The sequence below is a fragment of the Squalius cephalus genome (assembly GCF_949319135.1).
Source record: "Squalius cephalus genome assembly, chromosome: 9".
Classification (NCBI taxonomy): Eukaryota; Metazoa; Chordata; class Actinopteri; order Cypriniformes; family Leuciscidae; genus Squalius; species Squalius cephalus.
In genome coordinates this window covers 10,159,203-10,179,520 of record NC_137130.1, presented here as the reverse complement: position 1 = coordinate 10,179,520, position 20,318 = coordinate 10,159,203, and the positions used below count along the sequence as shown (strand labels likewise).

General features: G+C 37.3%; 1 protein-coding gene across 4 annotated transcripts in view; it reads right to left on the bottom strand.

Annotated features, from left to right (window-relative positions):
* Positions 1-20,318, bottom strand: part of erbb4b (erb-b2 receptor tyrosine kinase 4b) — a 303,711-nt gene that overhangs the window by 81,387 nt on the left and 202,006 nt on the right. For all 4 annotated transcript variants that reach the window (XM_079882023.1, XM_079882024.1, XM_079882025.1 and 1 more), the window contains exons 4-9: positions 16,696-16,827; positions 12,261-12,326; positions 5,197-5,315; positions 3,013-3,154; positions 1,268-1,381; positions 217-343 (exon numbers count right to left, since the gene is read on the bottom strand). In XM_079882023.1, the coding sequence (XP_079738149.1) occupies positions 217-343; positions 1,268-1,381; positions 3,013-3,154; positions 5,197-5,315; positions 12,261-12,326; positions 16,696-16,827 (700 nt within the window). The remainder of the gene's footprint in view (positions 1-216; positions 344-1,267; positions 1,382-3,012; positions 3,155-5,196; positions 5,316-12,260; positions 12,327-16,695; positions 16,828-20,318) is intronic.

Sequence of the window (20,318 nt, the reverse complement as noted above, 5' to 3'; positions counted from 1 at the left end):
TTTACACAGCCATGATGTGAATGGTTTCTCTAGAGCTTTTCTTTCATGAATCCCCTCCTGCATCATTAAAGCTGATGTTATCTGATAAAAAGCAGCAGCATAGGTCAAATGGCTTCCGACAATCCAATATTCGATATTCAGCTGTAAAGCAGAGTGTGATGGCTGTGAAGTGAGCTGAAAGAGGCCTTGAGGAGAGGAAAGAGGAGCCACTCTCACCCTTTAATGCCTGTGATGAGGAACACCAGATTTCCGTTGATCTTGGTGCAGTTGATGAATCTGTCAATGTTGCTGGAGTCGACGGTTTGAGCCGTCTGAAGGCTGGCAGTGCCAATCCCATCACATGCTATAACATAAACCAGACAACTGTGTAAAAATCATGGATAGAACTTTCAGGTGATGTTTGATAACTTTGAAAGAAAGAATAATTAACGAATGGTTAATGTCAGGTCAACTGACCCCTTCAGAAATTGGTTAGCAAGGTTCCCGCCAAAAGACCATACTTCACACATCACTGTTACTGCTGTAAAGTTCACGGTGCACAATACATGTACTGTGATGCAGTGTTTTGTCACAATACACCGCTGCACAATGGGCAAAGTAGGTTGTTTACTGGAAAGGCTGAACTATCCTGATAACAATAACTACAGTAACCAATGCACTTCACAAGTTGATGCAAATAAACAAATAAATACATAAACAAAGACTGTATCAATACCAGTCTTTGAATAGCAGCAGTAGTTCCATGTAGTCTTAAGTGTTGTTTTACCAGTAATTGTATTTTACATTTGATTGTTTCTTTTCTTTGTTTTCAGAGAGAAAAAAATCGATATAATTCTATACATTTATATTTGACATATATATATACACAGTATTTCAATATTACTGTATTACAATCTATAATTATTGTACATTTAGAATTTATACAAATCTGTGTTATCCAAAACTATTTTTAAATAAATAATAATAAATGCAATATAAATATTATTAAACTTAAATAAACATCTGAAATGGTGAAAAATTATAATTTTAAGCTAAATTACTAAAATTATTAAAACTAAAACTGAAATAAAAAATAAATAAAAATGCCCAAAACACATACCAAAACAACTAAAACTTAAACTAAAATTAAAATATAAAAGCTAATAAATAGCATGTAAGTAATATTAAAATAATACTGTTATAAATTGAGGAAATAGCATTTCCACCAAAAATATGATTTTGCTTTGCTATCACAGTTTGTGTGAGTTTTGATGAAGTGTGTGATCACCTTTAGGGCAGATATCAGTGCAGGGGATGCACATCTTGATCCTGTTCTCCTCCACCTCCATCTTGTTGCTGGGACAGGCTCTGACACAGGAGCTGTGGTCCACCACGAAGTTATCTATCACACCACACACAAAAGCAGAACAAAACGGTCAGACTGCAGCGTGCCCCTGAACAAACTCTAAGCAATCTCTGTGAAAAAGGCCATTGACATTTTGTAATGGTAGAGAAGAAACATCCATTCTCAGACAAAAACCATTAACACATCCGCACGAACGCACTGGGGACCCTGACTGTGGCGTGTGCGTGTGGAAAGAGCCCATTTCCGGCGGCGACTGTGCAGCGTGGCATCCATCACCAAAGAGGAGAAAGGGCTCACAAAGGGCCAGATAAAAGAAGATGGAGCTCTCAAGTGCAGACGTCTCTCTTCACCTCTTACATTAAATGTGAATCTCAGAGTCTTACTGTGGCATTAGATTTAACGTGACACCAGAAGAATGAATAAGCCTGGGTAAAAAAAACCCACAACCCTCACTTGACAGCCTCGTGAAACCCAACCAAACTGAGGATTTCAGAGATGTACCACTGAATGAAGAGGCCTTGTCCAAACTGCAGAGGGCAGTTTGGGTAATGGAACGGGTCTCTGAGTACTGCACAATAACATTCATCGTGGACTGAGCACTGGAGTGGGCGTCTGTCAGTGTGCAAACCCTTCATTCTGCAGCAGTGGTGGCCCAGCAAGGGGGAATGATGGCACTCGTGCTCACCTATAACCACTGTTATCAAAACTCTCTTTCATAATTTTGATGTTACTTTCTTTTTCCCCGTTCTCTCCTCTTCAAAGAAGTCAGGCCAGTTCATTCGAAACACACGAGATTCCTATCTCCGTATCAGGTCTATTCACACTCAGCTCTGTTTTATGTTGCATTGTATGCATGCGTATAGTACATGTCCATACTTTGTTATGGTGCTGCTGACAATGCAAAGCCATTAAAACATTAAAAATGTACTTATACTGTAGATCACATTTTAATTTGTTCTTAATACATTTAAATGTGGGATGGACAATAAAACATTTAGCAGTGGTTGAAATTAAGTTTATCTTCTGTTTGGGGACCCACATTGAGGTGCATTACTGTTTTGTGGATATTATTTTTTAATAATATCGGTCTACTAGAATTTGATTAGGTTAGAGTAACGTATTAAATTAATGCAAAGAAAAAAAAAATATTTATCAAAAATAAAAATAAACTAATTCTCAACAGAACATGAGGGTTAGCTTAATGTCGTTTTGAACGCATATTTTAATATTTTAACAATAATTATTTTGAGATCAAACAATAGTTGGTGGACCCCCTGCAGTACTGCCACAGATCCCTGGTTGAAGACCCTTTCTTTCTTTCTTTCTTTCTTTCTTTCTTTCTTTCTTTCTTTCTTTCTTTCTTTCTTTCTTTCTTTCTTTCTCCTCCTTCAAGTCAACAGAGGCCAAGAAGCTGAGTGAGATTTATCAGACAGGCTCACTCCTGGGGCTCTACGTGTGGGCCGCACCTCAACAGGGGCTCAGAGGAGCGTGAGGACTCAGGTGCAGAGCCGATTCGCCTCATTTGCATTCAATCTGAAACATGCTTACATGCCCGCTTGTGAACGCGCCTAGACATGGCATCTGATATCCATTTATGTGAGTGAAAGATCCAGCTAGAATCGTGTGCGTAAGCATACACAGGTTTGTATTCATTCTCTCCGTCTTACGTGGGCACTTTTTGACGCAGAAAGCTCCATATGTGTATTTGGCCCGCGGGTTGTGCTCCAGCTGGAACGTGGTTGGGTTGTAGACGAAGGGTTGTGGGCATTGCGTCACGCATGCACCGCTGTCGTTGAAGTTAGTGCAGGCCTGGACACAAGGAAACAAGGTTATTGACAGCAATACACATTTATTTAATAAAACAGCTGACAAAATCTTGTGTTGCTACTCTTACAGTCTCATTTTTGTAAATTATGCAATAGAAGAATGTGTAGGAACACAAAATCAGCTTCAACACACAAAAAAGAATGTCAACCAACACCAATACTACATAAAAGCAATATAGAGCAGCAATGCTACTAATAAATAATGATTCAAACCCGGCTAAAGGAATGGAAAAAGCTCTATACTTTGACTTTAGAAACATGTGAGAACATATGTTTCCTGTCTTAGAGGTGCTGAGATTCAAAAAAATTGAAGGCATTGATCCAAATCCCAATGCATGCCGCGAAAGTGCTTTTTCAATTAAAAGGGAACAATTGAGAAGTACAATATCAATGACTACAGCTGAGGATAACTAATTAAAAAAACAGAGAGGTGCGATAAATCGCTTTCTCTGAGGGCCGGAGAGGCGAGGAACAGTCAGAGACGTTCGGGATCTGCCCAGGCAACACGCAACAAAAGAGCTACAGAGGTGTGGCCCCACTCTCATTCACAGCAAAGCATTGTGGGAGGAAATGAGATTTTAATGGTATCTCCAGTGCAAAGAACATCTCCTATAGGGAGATTTCTGGTCAAAAGCGACTCATCTGTAGGCAACATAGATCTCTTTTGCAGAAGTGAATTGCAGACGTGAATATCACAGCTGAACAAAAACTCACAGATAAGGTGAGGGAGCCAGAATGGGTCTGGTGCTGTTACCGTAACACTTATACAATTGCAGGTTTATGGGATGCTGATAAGGCCATAGATGACTGACAGACTGTGTGTGTGTGTGTTTGGGGGAAAAAGTTTTGAAATGCTGAGACATCTAAGAGGATAAAATTTGAGGTTAGGGATTCTATTCAACCCAGAAAAGATGTTGACTATTTTTATTTTTTAGTCAATGCTTAAAAGCACAATGTCCACATTTGCATAATTTTAAACACAGTGAGGTTTAAAAGTCTGATTCCACATTCAAATCTGAGATTCAAAATCTAATCTAAATCTAATTTTAAACCTATAAAAACTATTTTAGAATTAACATTGCACATCAACATTTCCAGACCACTATAAATGTGTGATATTTTGACCATGTTTAAAATCCCGTTCACATGACGGCAACTATAACAATAACTATAAAGTTTTAAAAATCATTCTAATTCTATGAGAAGAGGGAAGTCCACACCACAACTAATTATAACAACAACAGAAGAACGACATCATTGAAATCACTTTCAGAACAGTTTTTTGTTCAGCTGATAAATTATAAAAACACTGACAGCCAATCAGAATCCATCCTGCTTTAAAGAACTTGAGCATTTAAAGTGGCAGGCGACATAATTGCAGTGTGTGCTTATGATAAACAAAATGTCACTGTGCATTGGTGTGGTGTATTTATATCATTGGTGCATTGGTGTGGTGTATTTATATATTTATATATTTATAGTTATAGCTATCTTCATAGTTATCTTACTTATTACTCTTGGTGTGAACGGACCTTAACTTGTACAAAAGATCGAATGTTCTTGCTTCCTTTGAAGCTCAATAAGGTCTTTGGATAATTTTCAAATCTTGCTGGAGAATATGATAATCAGGTTTTATACAAACTTGTGAAGTTCATGCAGCTTGAGTACTGCTGTTATTAAAGCAAAAAGAAAAAGAAAAATTGTGTTTGCTGATCATATAATTTGTGTTGATAAAAACCCTATAAAAAGAGAAGAATGCAAAAGCTCAAATTTGCTAGTGGACTTTGAAGCCCCACTTTATATATTGACTATGACATGCAAATACAGAACAAATACAGAAGTTTGTGGACAGAGGACTTTCCATCCTGCTGTCACCGACCATATAGAACAAACTGTAGTCGTGTGATCTTTGACTAGTCGACACAGAGCCAAAACATCAACTAGTGGCAGAGCTAATCGACTATATTCTGCAATCACTAATATGCTTGGGTGTATGCGTGTGTTACAAAAATACTGAAGACATACAAAGCAGTCTGTGTCCTTCGGTCCTGAACAGCCTCCAGCACACTCGCGATGGCAGCAGTCACTGACATACGGGCCAAAACAGCGACCATCACACTGCTCGGCACACACCGTCTTGGTCACTGAGAAAGTAACAGAGAGACAAGTTCGGAAACTGTTTGTGAAAAAAAGCATTTTCTAATGACAATTAGCATCTGTGTTAAACACTTTAACCATAATGCCTTATCATACAGCTGTCTAGATGACAGTAGGAGTGGTAAACCGAGTAAACTCTTAACTTCAATGATGGTGAACATGGAGCAGTGCTGCTTTCCTACTCCTAGCGATACTCACAGTAATACATTTAGACATTCACAGTAATTCCTACCATATGGCATGCCAAATACTTCTCCGGTGTAGCTGCTGAATGGCCTTAGGGAGCTTTCTGAAATAAGGCCAACTTTATGCGCTGCAAGGATGCAAACGAAGATGCGGATGCTTGGCTAATGCAACTCTTCTCACGTTGTTAGGATAGTAACAAACTTTACTCATGGGTGTGATATAGTTATTATCAAAATGGATAAAATATTATGAAGGTACTCTATGATTAAAAAAATTGGGTTTGGTACATTTTGTTTTTTTATTTTTTAAAGTTATATTCTGAAAATATTATTACAATTTAAAATAACTGATTTGTATAATATATTTAAAAATGTAATTTATTCATGTGAAGGCAAAGCTGAATTTTCAGCATCATTACTCCAGTCTTCAGTCAAGTCAAGTCACATTTATTTATATAGCGCTTTTTACAATACAGATTGTTTCAAAGCAGCTTTACAGAGACAACAGGAAAATGCAACAGTTTGTTTCCAGAAGAAAATAGCGTCACAGTCCAGCTTCAGCTTCAGTTCAGTGTCACATGTTCCTTCAGAAATCATTCTAATATGCTGATTTGGAAACATTTCTTCCTAATATCAATGTTGAAAACAGTAGTACTGCTTTATTTTTATTTATTTTTTTTTAGATACTTTTTTTCCACAATTTTTTTGATGAATAGAATGTTCAAAAGAACAGCATTTATTTAAAATAGAAATCTTTTGTAACATTATCAATGTCTTCACTGTTACTTTTGATCAATTTAATGCATCCGTGCTGAATAAAAGTATTCATTTCTTTAAAAAAATCTTTTTTAAAATGGTTTAGCTAGCTGTAAATGTGTCGAATTTAACTAAATTCCTGAGTAAGATTCTCCTAAAACAGTTGCTCATCACAAAAGTTGACCTGAAAGAGAGAACTAGCTATAGTAGTATACAGTTTACTAATGGCCAGTGGGTTACGCTTTTGGAATGAAACAATGTCCAAAATCACAAAGACTGTCATTTTAATTGATCTTATAGTCCCCACACAAATGTGAGTGTGAGTGTTACTAGCAAGGTGCTTGTAAAACGGTGTAATTGGATTTCCACAGCAGCATTTGTATATGCATGCTTGTTCGGGCTGACTGCACGCTACACAGCCTCTTACAAATGCGTGTTAATTCTTTATCAAGAGTTCATTAGGCTCTCTAAGCATGACAGGATTCAGATGTACATGGATCTTGGTACGTTGACATAGAATTTCAAGCTGTGTCAGCAGTGTCCTGCTGGGTGACATGCTATACTTAATCTAAAACTACATAAAATATTTCTTTATTTTTTTAGTATAACTTCTATACATGCAGTTTTAATGATCTCATGCTAAAGAGAACTTATTGAAACTAAACTGCAAAAAACAAAAAAAAAAAAAAAAAACCTGAACTTCTGACGTGAGATAGATGAATAAATTCTTATTTGATCATCCATGTTTACATATCAATGATTTGTTTTGGTTTTTTTCAAATCTTTTTTTCTCTCACAATTGTGAGTTTATATCACGCAATTCTGACTCACAATTGCAAGTTTAAATTGTGAGAGAAAAGTCAAAATTGTGCGATAAAAAGTCACAATTACCTTTTTTTATTTTTCATTCTGTGGTGGAAACAAGCTTCCATACAAGGATGATCATTTCTGTCTAACCTTAATTAATACATTTTTAAAGAATAAGGCAGTTAATACTATATTAAACCCGACAACAAACCTGCTTCCCATATGAGTGAACCAATAAAAACGTATTTATTTTTAAGGATAGAGGGAGGAAAATGGCATATTTTTTTTTACACAATTTGTTTAGGGGGAAAAACAAAAAACCTTAATATCTTGGCACCAGGGGAAATAATAATAATAGAAAAATGTTTGATATGAACCCTTCAAGAGAACTGTAAAAAAAATCTAATAGGACATTGGAAATGATGCTTATCTCAGCACCTATACACACTTTCCCTTGAACATTTATATAACTTTTAAACTAAAATGTTGATAGAAATGGTCATCTACCTATTTACATTCACAAGCGTCTCCAGTCATTACAGCATTGCTATAAGACCTGCACAATGCATCCAAGGATTTTATATATATGAAAAGGTATCGATACACTTTGAGAGGCATTTGTGAATAGATTCAATTTATGTGAATTGTCCTTCCTCTGAAATACCACTTTTACAATTCCATTATGGCAGTGTAAGCCATAACCGCATAGACACCAAATGGCCTATTTTTCTAAACAAAAGACATTTTACTGAACTAAAGGCCCACTCAGAAACTCGATGATATGTTGATTCATTTGCCATAAAACACGCTTTTTAAAATACACCCAGCTCTGGCAATTATACACCATCAATCTGCTAAAGTACACAGAAGACTATGAAGCACAGAATATTTAGCCTCTGAGAGTTTCATTAGCGGCTCAACTGCCGTGTTTTACGGCGCAGACACATTTTAGGTCAAGAAGCGCCGCTCTTGTTTAGATGTAATCCCGTTTAGCTATGCACAAATTGATTTCCAAATCTAATTATGCATCAAAAAAAAAAATCATTATTTGAACACACTAGATTGAAATATTTACTCAGTATCCACTGGGTTGAGGAGAAATACAGATTTAAGTTTGCAGAAATGACAGGAAGCTACAGCGAAAATCCAACAAGAATGTTTAATGCTCTCAACTTAGTAAATAGCTTCATTAGCGTGAGATGGAACTCGAATCCATTTCACAGTCGCGCAGTTCTCCAATTACTCCGTCCTTATCGTTTCGACAATTAAGACTACTCAAGCTAGGCGGCTGGTGGCGAGGCGAGCTGCGGATTTAACCGCTGTGATGAGAGAAGGAAGGTGAGGACGACGAGATGAGGGAAGAGGAGAGAGAACAGACGGGACTTATCTGGTGCAGTGCGGTGACATGTAATGTCTTTGTGGAGGCAGTTTGCAGAAGCAAAGGTTTGCCTATGACTATCTAAATGAGATCAGAATATACTAGAGAGAAAGAGAGAGAGAGAACAGGCTATCTTCCAAAACCTAGTGAGCTGCTTATGTCTGCAACATTTTTAGTTCAACCAAAAATTCTGTTATTATTGTTCCAAATCCATATGCTGTTATGTGTGCTATACAGATTTTTCCATACAAAAACAGTTCAGATGAGTGTGGAATGAGATGAGGATGAGCAAATAATGTCAGGATTTTAATTTGTTTTGGTGAACTGCTGCTGTCCCATAAAAAGGTAAGCAGCATGATTATAGTCCCAGAATCTAATGAAACATCACATCACAATATCTTTCATGGAGAAGGCAATCCCCATTTCTGATGAGCTCAATGAAAGAATCCATCCAAGATATTGTTTATAAATGTACAGTATATACACTCCCATTCAAATGTTTTTAAAAAAAGTCCCATATGTTCATCAAGGCTGCATTTATTTAATCAAAATACAGCATTATTGTCATTTAAAATGACTGTTTTCTATTTTAATAAAAACAAATATATATATTCCTGTGATGGCAAAGCTGAATTTTCAGCAGTCATTTCTCCAGTCTTCAAAATGATCCTTCAGAAATCTTTTTAATATGCTGATTCGGTAATCAAAAAAATATTTATTATTATTTAATCAATGTTGAAAACAGTTGGGCTTCTAAACTTTTTTCTTCAGTGTAAAAATCACTTTTGATTGATTTTACATCCTGGGTGTATGAATTAAAAATGAAAATAAAATATTGACCCCAAAACCTTTGAACGGCAGTGTACAATTCTTTCAAAAAATAACATTTTGTTGATGAGTATTGATTATATAATTGAATGTAATTAAAAATTGAGTATTCTATCCAATATTTGTGTATGCTGAATATGTTTACATTATCAACAACAGTGAAATCAACTGAGATTCCAGTCTTTTGTGCGCTTTGCTATTTGTATGAGTTGCTGTTCCAAATTGGTTACTACATATGAGGTTCCATTTTTGTTAGTATGCTTGCTAGAACACAGCCACAGAGAGACAGAAGCGCCTGTTCAAATAAATGGTTTCTCCATTTAAATAACAGATTTCCTCTCAGAGGTCTTGAAGATGGAATGAAAACAAAACTGAGTGAGAAGAATGAGAGTGTGTTGGTACCCAGATGGAGGGACAGAGTGAAATGACAGGTACATCTGCAGAAGAGAGAGGAAAGAGGAAGCAGGGAGGACATTATGATTAATTAGAGTATATTTGAGAAGCAAAAAGGCTCATATTCTCCTACTTGACCCACCAAACCATTTTAAAGTAAGTCTATAAAAATGATTGTCCATTACGTGAATAAATGGTGATATCACCAGGGTAGTACAAATTCCAGGTAGTTTTCCTGCCATTCTGTAAAATGAAATTGCTCTGCTCTGCTCATCTGTGTGATGATACTGTCGTGAATACAGATACATGGTCTCACAGATGTGCTGAAATACCATTAGCAGTTCCAAACAGAGTCTGCAGACTTTCTGCTCTTTTTTTAGGTGAAAATCTGTAGAATTTTGTGGCAAGTATGGTCAAATAAAAGAATGTTTAGGTCAAATTTCTGCTGCTTTAATTTAAGGTTTCCTTGCCAATCACTAGTATGGATCAACAGCCATAAGATACAAAAATATATATTATTTATTATAAATATCCACTGAATTGAATGAAAAATGAATGGAGACTACAAGATGTGTCAAATTCTGTGGAAATCTGTGGAATTTTCTGCAGAAATGATCTGCACAGATTCCGTGTGGGTCTGCCTATTAACTTTCCATCTCCTCTCGCTCATGCTAATGACACTAAAGTACTGTAATGCCATGAGAGGTTTTTCTCTAATATGAAAATTTCAAAAATGGATTCTTTTTTCAGCAGAAAAGTTGAGTGTTTTGTCCTTAAAAAAAAAAAAAAAAAGACCCTTACTGCTCCATTAGCAAGCTTTTCGAGGCAGGGGAAATGACATGTTTTTGAGCAGTCTGACTTAGCATTTGACTGCACTATAAGAGCACGTCCGGGGAAATCAGAGTTACAGGGTGTTGTGATCAAGCTTGTTGAGAGGAAGCCAGCAAGAGAGAGAGACTGAGTATCTGTCTACGTGTGAGATTTTTGAGGGACCTAAAGTAATTAATCCTGGCAGTTTTAAGTGCAGCTGGTTTCCTCAGCTACATGTGAGAGGAGAGGGAGAGTCAGGCTTCCCGTCTATCTCTTCAATTATCCTCCACTGGGAGGGCAGCGGTGAGCCACGGCCTGCTGGAGGTGTCCTATCGGGCCTGTGGAGAAAGCTGGAGAACTCTCACAGAGTGGAACGACACTTCACCTCTCTCTGCGGCTGTCTCTGCACAGTCTAGATATTGTATTCATGAGTAAAAGTTACTTCTGAGAGATTTTTATTCATCCTTGTTGATAAGTTACAGTATGCTTATGCTATACAATGCATTATCAAATTAGAAAATAAAAACAATAAGCCAAGGCTGTTTGTTCAAGTTTTTTGCCTAAACTCTTCATAAATCACTGTGAGTGACTAGATTAACAAAAATATGAGTTTAATCACGAAAAGATAAAGAAATTTCCACAGATTATATTCATCAGCCTCAACATAGTCAACTTGGTGCCTACTAACATGCGGTCATGTGCGTATTTATCTGCATTGCATGACGGCTTTGAGTTAGGCTCATCCAATCATTATTATTATTACAGTTATTATCATTAACTAAAACTAAAACTATTAAAAAAGTATTTAAATCAAATAAAGCTGAAATAAACGAAAATTAGAAATATAAGTTCAAGTGGAAGCACTAAAATTATTAACTGGAAATAAATAAAAACTAAAACAGTAGCTATGTACTTTTGTCATTTTATTCGTTTTTATTGCAATTTAGGTTTAATTTATTTTTTATTTCCATTTTAAAGGTGCATTAAGCAACTTTTCATGTTAAAAATACCCGTTTTTCTAACCCATACATACTTAAACAATTGCCTGATGGGCTGAATGAGCCCTTCTATGATCACTGCGATTGCCTCTATAATCCTGTACAGTAAAATAAATAAGAGGGATTCGGGACGGAATCGACTGGGCGTGACGTCATGCGCGTTCACGCTCACCTGGTTATGTCTGGCAGGTTTGTGTATTCGCCGCCATTATAAGCATCAGCGAAGACAACTCGAGCGACTTTTGCAAAAGTAGAAGATGGATTCAAAGAGACCGGCTTCTAGTTCATCCCAAACCCCAACGCAAACTCCATGTAACCGCGTGCACAACTCTGGTTGCAGTTTCGTGTGTCGCCAGAAGGGGGCATAGTTCTGCAAAAACTCAGAGACTTGCGCAATGCACCTTTAAAATGGAAAATGGAAAATAACATAAGCCAGGTTTGAACCCATACTGAGACTTGAAGTCTATTTATCTGCATGAGCACCAGAGTTCAAAGTTCAATGACTGAAAATCTCTGATAATTAAAAGGATGGTGGCATCATTTCAAACATGGTCAAACATGATTTCAACATGTTGTTTAAAGCTCTAGTCTGGTAACTACTTCAAATCCTGTGAGGAATGATTGGAAGTGACACTCTCTCATGTGACCAAAGGTTGAGAAAAGTAACTTTTGAACATTCAGATGTAAGCATACATTCATCATTTCACACTGACCCACTGTTTTTTTCTTTTCTTTTTTGGACCATTCTAAAGTCATTTGTGAATTTCGGACACTTACAGCTTTGGCACTGGTCCTCCTTTGGCCCCCAGCAGCGTCCATTACATGCTCTATGACACCTTTGACCTGCAACCAGGAAAGAAAAAAAACATTTAGTTATTGAAATGTTCGAAATAAAAGATTACACAAAATAACATGTTTTATTTGAAATAACATTCACGTATGCACCTGTGCAATAATAAGACCAGAAAGCTCAGTGATCTTAGTAAATTTTGATTTCATGTCGACAAACTTTTAAGTGTGCATTTTTATCACAAAATCATTACAGGGACATATATTGTCCTAATGTTCAATCATAGTAACCAGAATTTGGGATAGAACTCTTTCCATCCGCACTGACCCTATTCTGATGAAGTGGGGAAGAGTCGACGCTGACTGACAGAACAATGTTCTCCCTGACTCTCCGGAGCTGTGCCTGAATCCTCCCCGGCCCGTATAGTTTGCTACACTCATCTGCAGTGGCTGTTCTGCCACCCAAGCTTAATTGACTGTTGGGTAATTGCAGTGTGAGCATGGCTGACTGATGGAGTGTTGTCCTCTGTCCCTGTTCCACTTCAGTTAAGAGTAATTACACTAGTGGCTTACTCCCTTCAACAACATGGGCCAGACACTTTTGACTATCTCCCCTTTTTAAACATCGCCCTTTTTTTTACACTCTCTCTCCCGGTTCCTCTTATTCTTCCTAAGTACTTGATTTCTCTGTTGTTCACGGCAAACTTTCTAATAGCTCAGGCTAAATGAAAATTCTGTCTTCATTTACTCACCATCATGTAATGGAAATTAGGCTACGTTCAGACTGCAGATAAATGTGGCCCAAATAAAAAATGGTCTGCTCATATGTGACTCGGATATGTTTTTGTCATGACAGTGTGAACGGCACAAACCACATGCAATCTGATCTTTTTGATTCTGATTTGTGTCACTTCCATATGTGGTCCTAATACAGGTCAGATGCTGAACAGTCATATCGGAATTCATGTGACTTTTACGTCACTCTAGAGCAACATTCGTCACAATTCAGCGCTCATGGGAGTCACTTCAGAGATTTTATCGAGACAGTTGCGAAAAGTATTCAGTGAAGGACAGTGATGTGTCAGAAGTATTACATGTGACAGCTCTATATACAAGCAAAACATAATGATATGCATAACTCTGCTCTCTTTTTTCGCATCCTCGTCTTTGTTTTTAATATTACCTGCGCATAAATTCACTGGCTTCCACGGCAGACCACACTATAAATAAACACGTAACGTTAATCGCTTACTTTACTGTCCTCCGTGTTTACTTCCGTATGACAGCTTGCAAATCTTTTTATTGTTCTTTTGCACATGCGGGTCAGTTCAGGACCACAACTTCTTCACAATGGAATCTAATATTGGAATCTGCCACAATTAAAACTAGGGCTGAACGATTAATCGCAATTTACATGTAATCACACTTAAATCGAGATGGCTTATCGCGATTTTAAAATCGCAAAGGCTGCGATTATTTTTTATGCGCAGCTTGTCATTGATATAACTTTACGGCTCTGTAAACGCTGCTCCATCTGAAAGCATTGTGAGTTTGAGTCACTTATAACGTGCATTTGAAAAAACAACACGCGTCAAACATCTTTCCAAAACATGAGAAGCATTTATGAACCTCTTGTCCAACAACAGACAACATTTAATAACATGCATTTACTCCAAACTCACTTCATAACGACAGTTGAGCATCCTTCTGTGAGATGATGTGCCACCTTAATGTACATACAAAAAAAAAAAAAAACTGAATTTAAGTTTAATATACAAACTAATTACAGCAGTCAGATCACGCAGTTGTCACTCAAGTGATCATTTATATTTAACTTAAATTCAGCTTTTTTTAAATGTTTTATTTGTACAGACCAAAACACACCACCACGCATGCGCGTCCAGTACGTGTCGGATGTATCCAGCTACGTCATCGTGCTACAGGCTGCAGCAGGACTTCTTGGACAAAGCTGCGCATAAAATAATTGCAGCCTTTGCCAAATCGCGTGCGGTTTTATTGCGATTAATCGTGCAGCCCTAATTTAAACGACAATGTGAACAGCTATACAAAAAATCTTATCTGAGCAAAGAATCGGAATTGAGCACTAATGCTCGCAGTGTGAACGTAGCCTTAGATAGCGTTTCACCCTGTAGAGCTCCAAAGAGGACAAAAGATCAGCATAAAAGTAGTCTATACAACTTGTACATTACAATCTAAGTCTTCTGAATGCATGTACGATAAATTCATGTGAGGTATAGATGTAGCTTACGAGTCGTATGGGCCACTTTCATGGTGCTTTTTTGAGCTTGGAAGCTCCTGGTCACTCTGAAGATTATTTCACAATAACAAAACATCTCTCCCTGTTTCCACTAGAAAGATAATGTCATTCAGGTTTGAAAATGAAATGAGGGTGAGTAAATAATGACAGAGACGCTCAAGGTCTCATTTGGTTCATTTTAATGTTTACATTGACCATCATTTTATGCTTCTCCTTACTGCCTACACTTCTGCTTCTAACCCAATCTGAAGGTTACAAACATTGGAAATAAGTAATTGATAAACACTGGCTGGAAGGGCAGGATTACATTTTAATTGGTAAAAGGAGCATTGCTTATTCCTTGTTGTTTTAATGTAAATAACCTCACTAAATAATGAAATAAAATCAATGAGATCAATCCCTCCCTCAAAACACTAAGAGATGGTTTACAAACTCAACACCCTTGATCTGGGCAGTGGGGAGAGAAACAGATCAAGAAGATTGATTGATTGGACATAACGTGAGTCTCTCCAAATTAAAATCTGGTTTTAAGATGAGTTAACCCCAAAATTAAATCTCACCCTCATTTAGTCACCATTATGTTGTTTTTGTTTTTTAAGACATGGAACACAAAAGGAATATTTTGGGTATTCTTCTATATGATAATAGTAGGCCTACATATTGACCAAGTAAAAGTACCATCAAATAGCTAAGTGTGTGTGTTTTTCTTTTTGTTTAGTTTTTTCTCCTTTCTGGAGTTTGACAGCTCCTTGCTTTTATTGTATGATTAAAAAAATATGTGGGAACATTCTCCAAACTTTTTCCTTTTGTGTTCAGAAAAATAATAGCATACAGGTTTGGATCGACACGAGAAATAAAGACCGAATTTAAATTCAGGTGTAGTTAAACACACACTAATCCAAATAGAATCAAGAATCTTTTAATAAACAGGGAGAATACGCAGGAGAATCAGATCAGCAACTACAAAATAACACAAGCAAGACCGAACAAAGGCTATGTTCACACCATAAGTCAAAATCTGATCATTTGTGTATCCAATTGGAATCTGATCTAAATGATTGGTTGTCTATGTTGTGTATCGCAACTGTTCAGATCCGATTTGTGTGTCCAATGCTGCTCTTTTGTTTTCCGGAATATCTGCACTGGTTTCTATGGCAATGACGTTGCGCTGGTAGGTATACACCAAAAAAACAAACAACCACCACAACATGGAGGGATTTGCAATACAAAACACGTCTCCATTATTGTCATTTTCTGCTCGTCTGGCACTTTGCAACAACACAACCTTGTTTCTGCAGGGACTTTCAGCATGTTTCCTATAGCAAAGTCTGACACTTACTTTTTTTTGTGGTGTGAGAAAGTCACATTAACCACGCAAAATCCGATCAGAGCAGTCAGACTGAAAAGGATTTCCAGAAATGCTTTTTGAATAGGATTTCATGTGATTTTTTTTCTGCCGTTCACACTTGCTAAATCTGATCGGATTTCAATCAGATACGCACAAAAAACGGATTTGGATAGACAGTCTGAACGTAGCCAAAGAACTGAGGAAACTAAGAGCTTAAATACACAGAAACAGGTGCCGGATTAATAGGAAGCTAATGACCAAGGAACACAGACAAAATGGGAGCAGGGAAAACAAAAACAAAACACAGACATAGACATAACCCTGACAACTACAGTATACATCAAATGGAAATGGAAAAACAATAAAACAGTGTGTCAGTGTGTAACATTTTTTCTTCAGGATTCGTTGATGAATAGAAAGAACAGTAGTACACTTCCATTCAAAAGTGTGGGGCCAATATGATTTGTTTTAAAGAAATTAATTATTTTATTCAGCAATTGACAGACAATACATTTATAATATTACAAAAAAATGTATATTCCAAATCAGTACTGTTCTCTCACACAAATATTGTGTAGCACAACATTGATAATAATAAGAAATGCTTCCACCAAATTAGTATATTAGAATGATTTCTGATGGATCACATGGTGACACTGAAGACTGGAGTAATGGCTGCTTTGCCATCATATAAATTGATTACATTGTATCCTTTCAAACACTGACCCCAAACTTTTGAACAGTAGTTTAGTAACAATTCATTTTTGCACCTCATGCTCTAATTGGTCAATACTCACAGGAGCTGCTGCTATTAGACGGCACAACCAGGTGATCGGAGCGGGCGTTCTTCACTATATCCTGCCAGTGGATGGTATCGGCATGACACAGGAACTTGTTCTGGTCCACGTACACCCCTCCATTCAGAATTTCTGTTAAAACACAGACAGCAACAATAAAACAGCAATCAGTCTGTAATGAATTATGTCAGCGGACACCTCTGAGCGAATCATTCCAGTGAAGGTGACCTCATCATTATCTTTTACTTCACATGGAATATAGCAAGGTTAGGCTCTCCCAAGAACAAAGATAATGTATAAAATAATTTGATTTCTTCACACAATGTCACTTTTTGACCCTCTGGTGTTTTTGACTGGCCTGGTTAGTCAGCCTAGAATCCACAGTCAGACAAGACTGGTGCTTTAAAGGGACAGTTCACTCAAAAATGAAATTCTACTCACTCTAATGTCATTCCAAACCTTTTGTTGCTTAAAATGTCTTTTGCCTATGTCACAATATGACGTAAATCCTTCCCTGTCTGTGTATCACACAAAGCTATTGTGTGATATTTAACAACTTATGAGTCAAATAGACGTATTTGATGATATTTTTATGGTGCGCTTGCATCCTTTTTGGAGATTGAAAGCTCCAGTCCCCATTCATTGTAAAATAATTTTTCAAAATGTCTCCTTTTATGATCCAAAGAAGTCAAAAAAGTACTGTCGCTCATACAGGTTTGGAATGACATTTGGGTGAATAAATAACGACAGATTGTTATTTGATTTTATTTTGAGATGAACTATCCTTTTAACAATGAGGCTAGACAAATTCGACTCTTGCTGCTATCATTGTATTTCCCCCCACTTCCTTCCGCTCCTTTGAGAGATGTCTACTCCCAGCTGACAAAAACAAAGGGAAGGAAATGATTACATTCCCCGACAATATCAAAATCAGATCCATCCTGGATTTGGAGCTCTGATATTCTGGACAGCAGCGCTAACAGATTTCTAATTTCATATTTCATCTGCAGGGAGGCACTTCTCAATCCTTTGCCCTAATATGCATCATACTGTTTCACACGGATCACCGGATGGAGAGGAATCAATCTGTTGTTCCCCTCCCCGCGCGTTCACGGGTGAGACGTCTCTGTTTGGGCACACCAGACGACAGTGAACATTATGATCTTAACGTGTCTGGAGTAATCCTCACTTGCGTGGACAAAAACACTGGAGAGCTTATAACAGATTTGCATTATTTACTGCATTGGATTTCTCTTTCACGGCAACAGGAGATTAGCTGTGTGGCAGTAGAACAGATGAGACATATTCATATTACCACGGGCCATCTGAAACTGATAATAGCCTAACAAAAGCTTGATTAAACTGTACTCCATGGATGATTGGAGAAGGTGTTATTATGAATTTCCCCAATCTCTACAGGGCATTGAGAAACCTGTCGCTCAATGGATAAATTAATTTTAGCGTTCTCGGTGTCTGACATGCTGGGAGGGCTGAACGCAAATGTCTTGAGCTCTCCTAGAGGCAAGAGGCAGAAAAACAAATAAATGCAATGGCAGAACTCAGCAGGGGTCCTCAGACGGCCCAACCGGTTGATGGAGGGCCGGAAAGCTGTATTCCTCTCTCTACAGATGATTTCACTCCAGCTTCACTGAACCTTAGTGTGCACATCAGATAAGAACACCTTGGGGAAGAGAGTCCACAATTGAAGACTACATACCAATTATGCTATCACATCATAAAAACACTGACCATACTAAATAAAACCAAACACTAAAGCAGATAATAGTGTGTGTTTACATGCAAGCATCATGGAAATGGTACACCAGATGTTGCGGCTAAAGCTAGTTGCACCAGTTCATCTACAGTATCTTCTTACTCAAAGGTTCATCATTCTCAAAGACAACATTCAAAGCATCCTACACAGGCTATGACATATTTATAAACAAGGCTATGAAGATGTTTATGTAGTTGTCCTTATTTTAAAGGGACAGTTCATTTAAAACTGAAAATGTTGTCATAATTTACTCACCCTCATGCTGTTCCAAACATATGACTTTCTTTTTTATCTGTGGAAGATCAGTGTTGTTTTGGACCCCACTGACTTTTATTGGACAAAACCATCCTTCAAAATATCTTCTTTCGTGTTCCGAAGAAGAAGGTCAGTCAAAAACCATGTGCTTAACAGTTAAACATTAAGTTATAGATTTAGATGTATTATTCTGATTTGATATTTATATTAATATTCAATGTTTATATTTAATACTTTCATGAACATTTGACATTTACATTTAATATTTACATTTGTTAAACCCTTACAACATAAAAAAAATGAAACCTGAAGGAACATATTTGTGATAAATCTGGCACATTATCACCCTAAACTCAGTTTCTCATTTGGCACAGATTGGCAGGCAAGTTGGCAGGCAAGGGTGGTGATGGCGCAGTGGATAAGACACAAGCCTTTGGTGTGAGAGACCCGGGTTCGAATCCACTGTGAGACACCAATGTGTCCCTGAGCAAGACACTTAACCCCTAGTTGCTCCAGAGGCGTGCGACCTCTGACATGTATAGCAATTGTAAGTCGCTTTGGATAAAAGCGTCAGCTAAATGAATAAATGTAAATGTAAATGTAAGTTACCTGTATCAAAGGACACACAGCTGGAGGGGTAGGAGAGCGCACACACACACACACACACTGCCAGTCTATATGCCAGCACAGGCGCTGGGTTCAGTTAAGCGTTTCTCTTTGCAGCGATGACAGCTGGTTTCATTTGAATGAGTGTTTGATTAGTTGGTTCTGTAAAAGCTACAGGTTCAATTTTGACTCAGATAAAGTGAAAACATTAATGTCAATGACAAACGCTCTACACACACGCACACACACACACACACACACACACACACACACACACACACACACACACACACACACACACACACACACACACACACACACACACACACACACACACACACACACTCACTCACACACACACACACACACACACACACACACACACTCACTCACACACACACACACACACACACAATTACTGAAGTCATTGTACAATTACTGAAGTCATTGTAAGCTTTTGAGGTTTTTGTAAGGTTCCTTCTGATGGATTTGGTAACACTTGAGTCATTACTAGTGGGTTACCATGATCTTCACATTAGAATACTGATTAAAATAATTAGTAATTCCTTTAGAAGGATGTAGCAACACTTGAGTCATTACTATCCAAAACCTTACAAAAACCTTAAAAGTTTACAATGACTTCAGTTAATTTCATGTTTTATGTTCAGTCAGTTATCATGCTTTTCACTTTAGTATACGGATCCTAAAAATGTGTAACTCTTTCTGAAAGAGATGGTAAGACTTGAGTCATTACTATTGGGTTAACATGATTTTCACTTTAGAATTAATTATTATACATTATGTATTATTCACATTAATAAATAACCTGTATATAAAAGTTCTTAGTAGTTGTCCGGGAGGAATGAAAAAATAGTAGTTACTGATTACTGGATTAAAAAAAGGTCTCTTAACTTCAAGAAAGTGCCTATGATGACTAAAAGCACTGCCTCATAGACAACTCGTGAGATTTTGCAGAACTCTCTGGGCT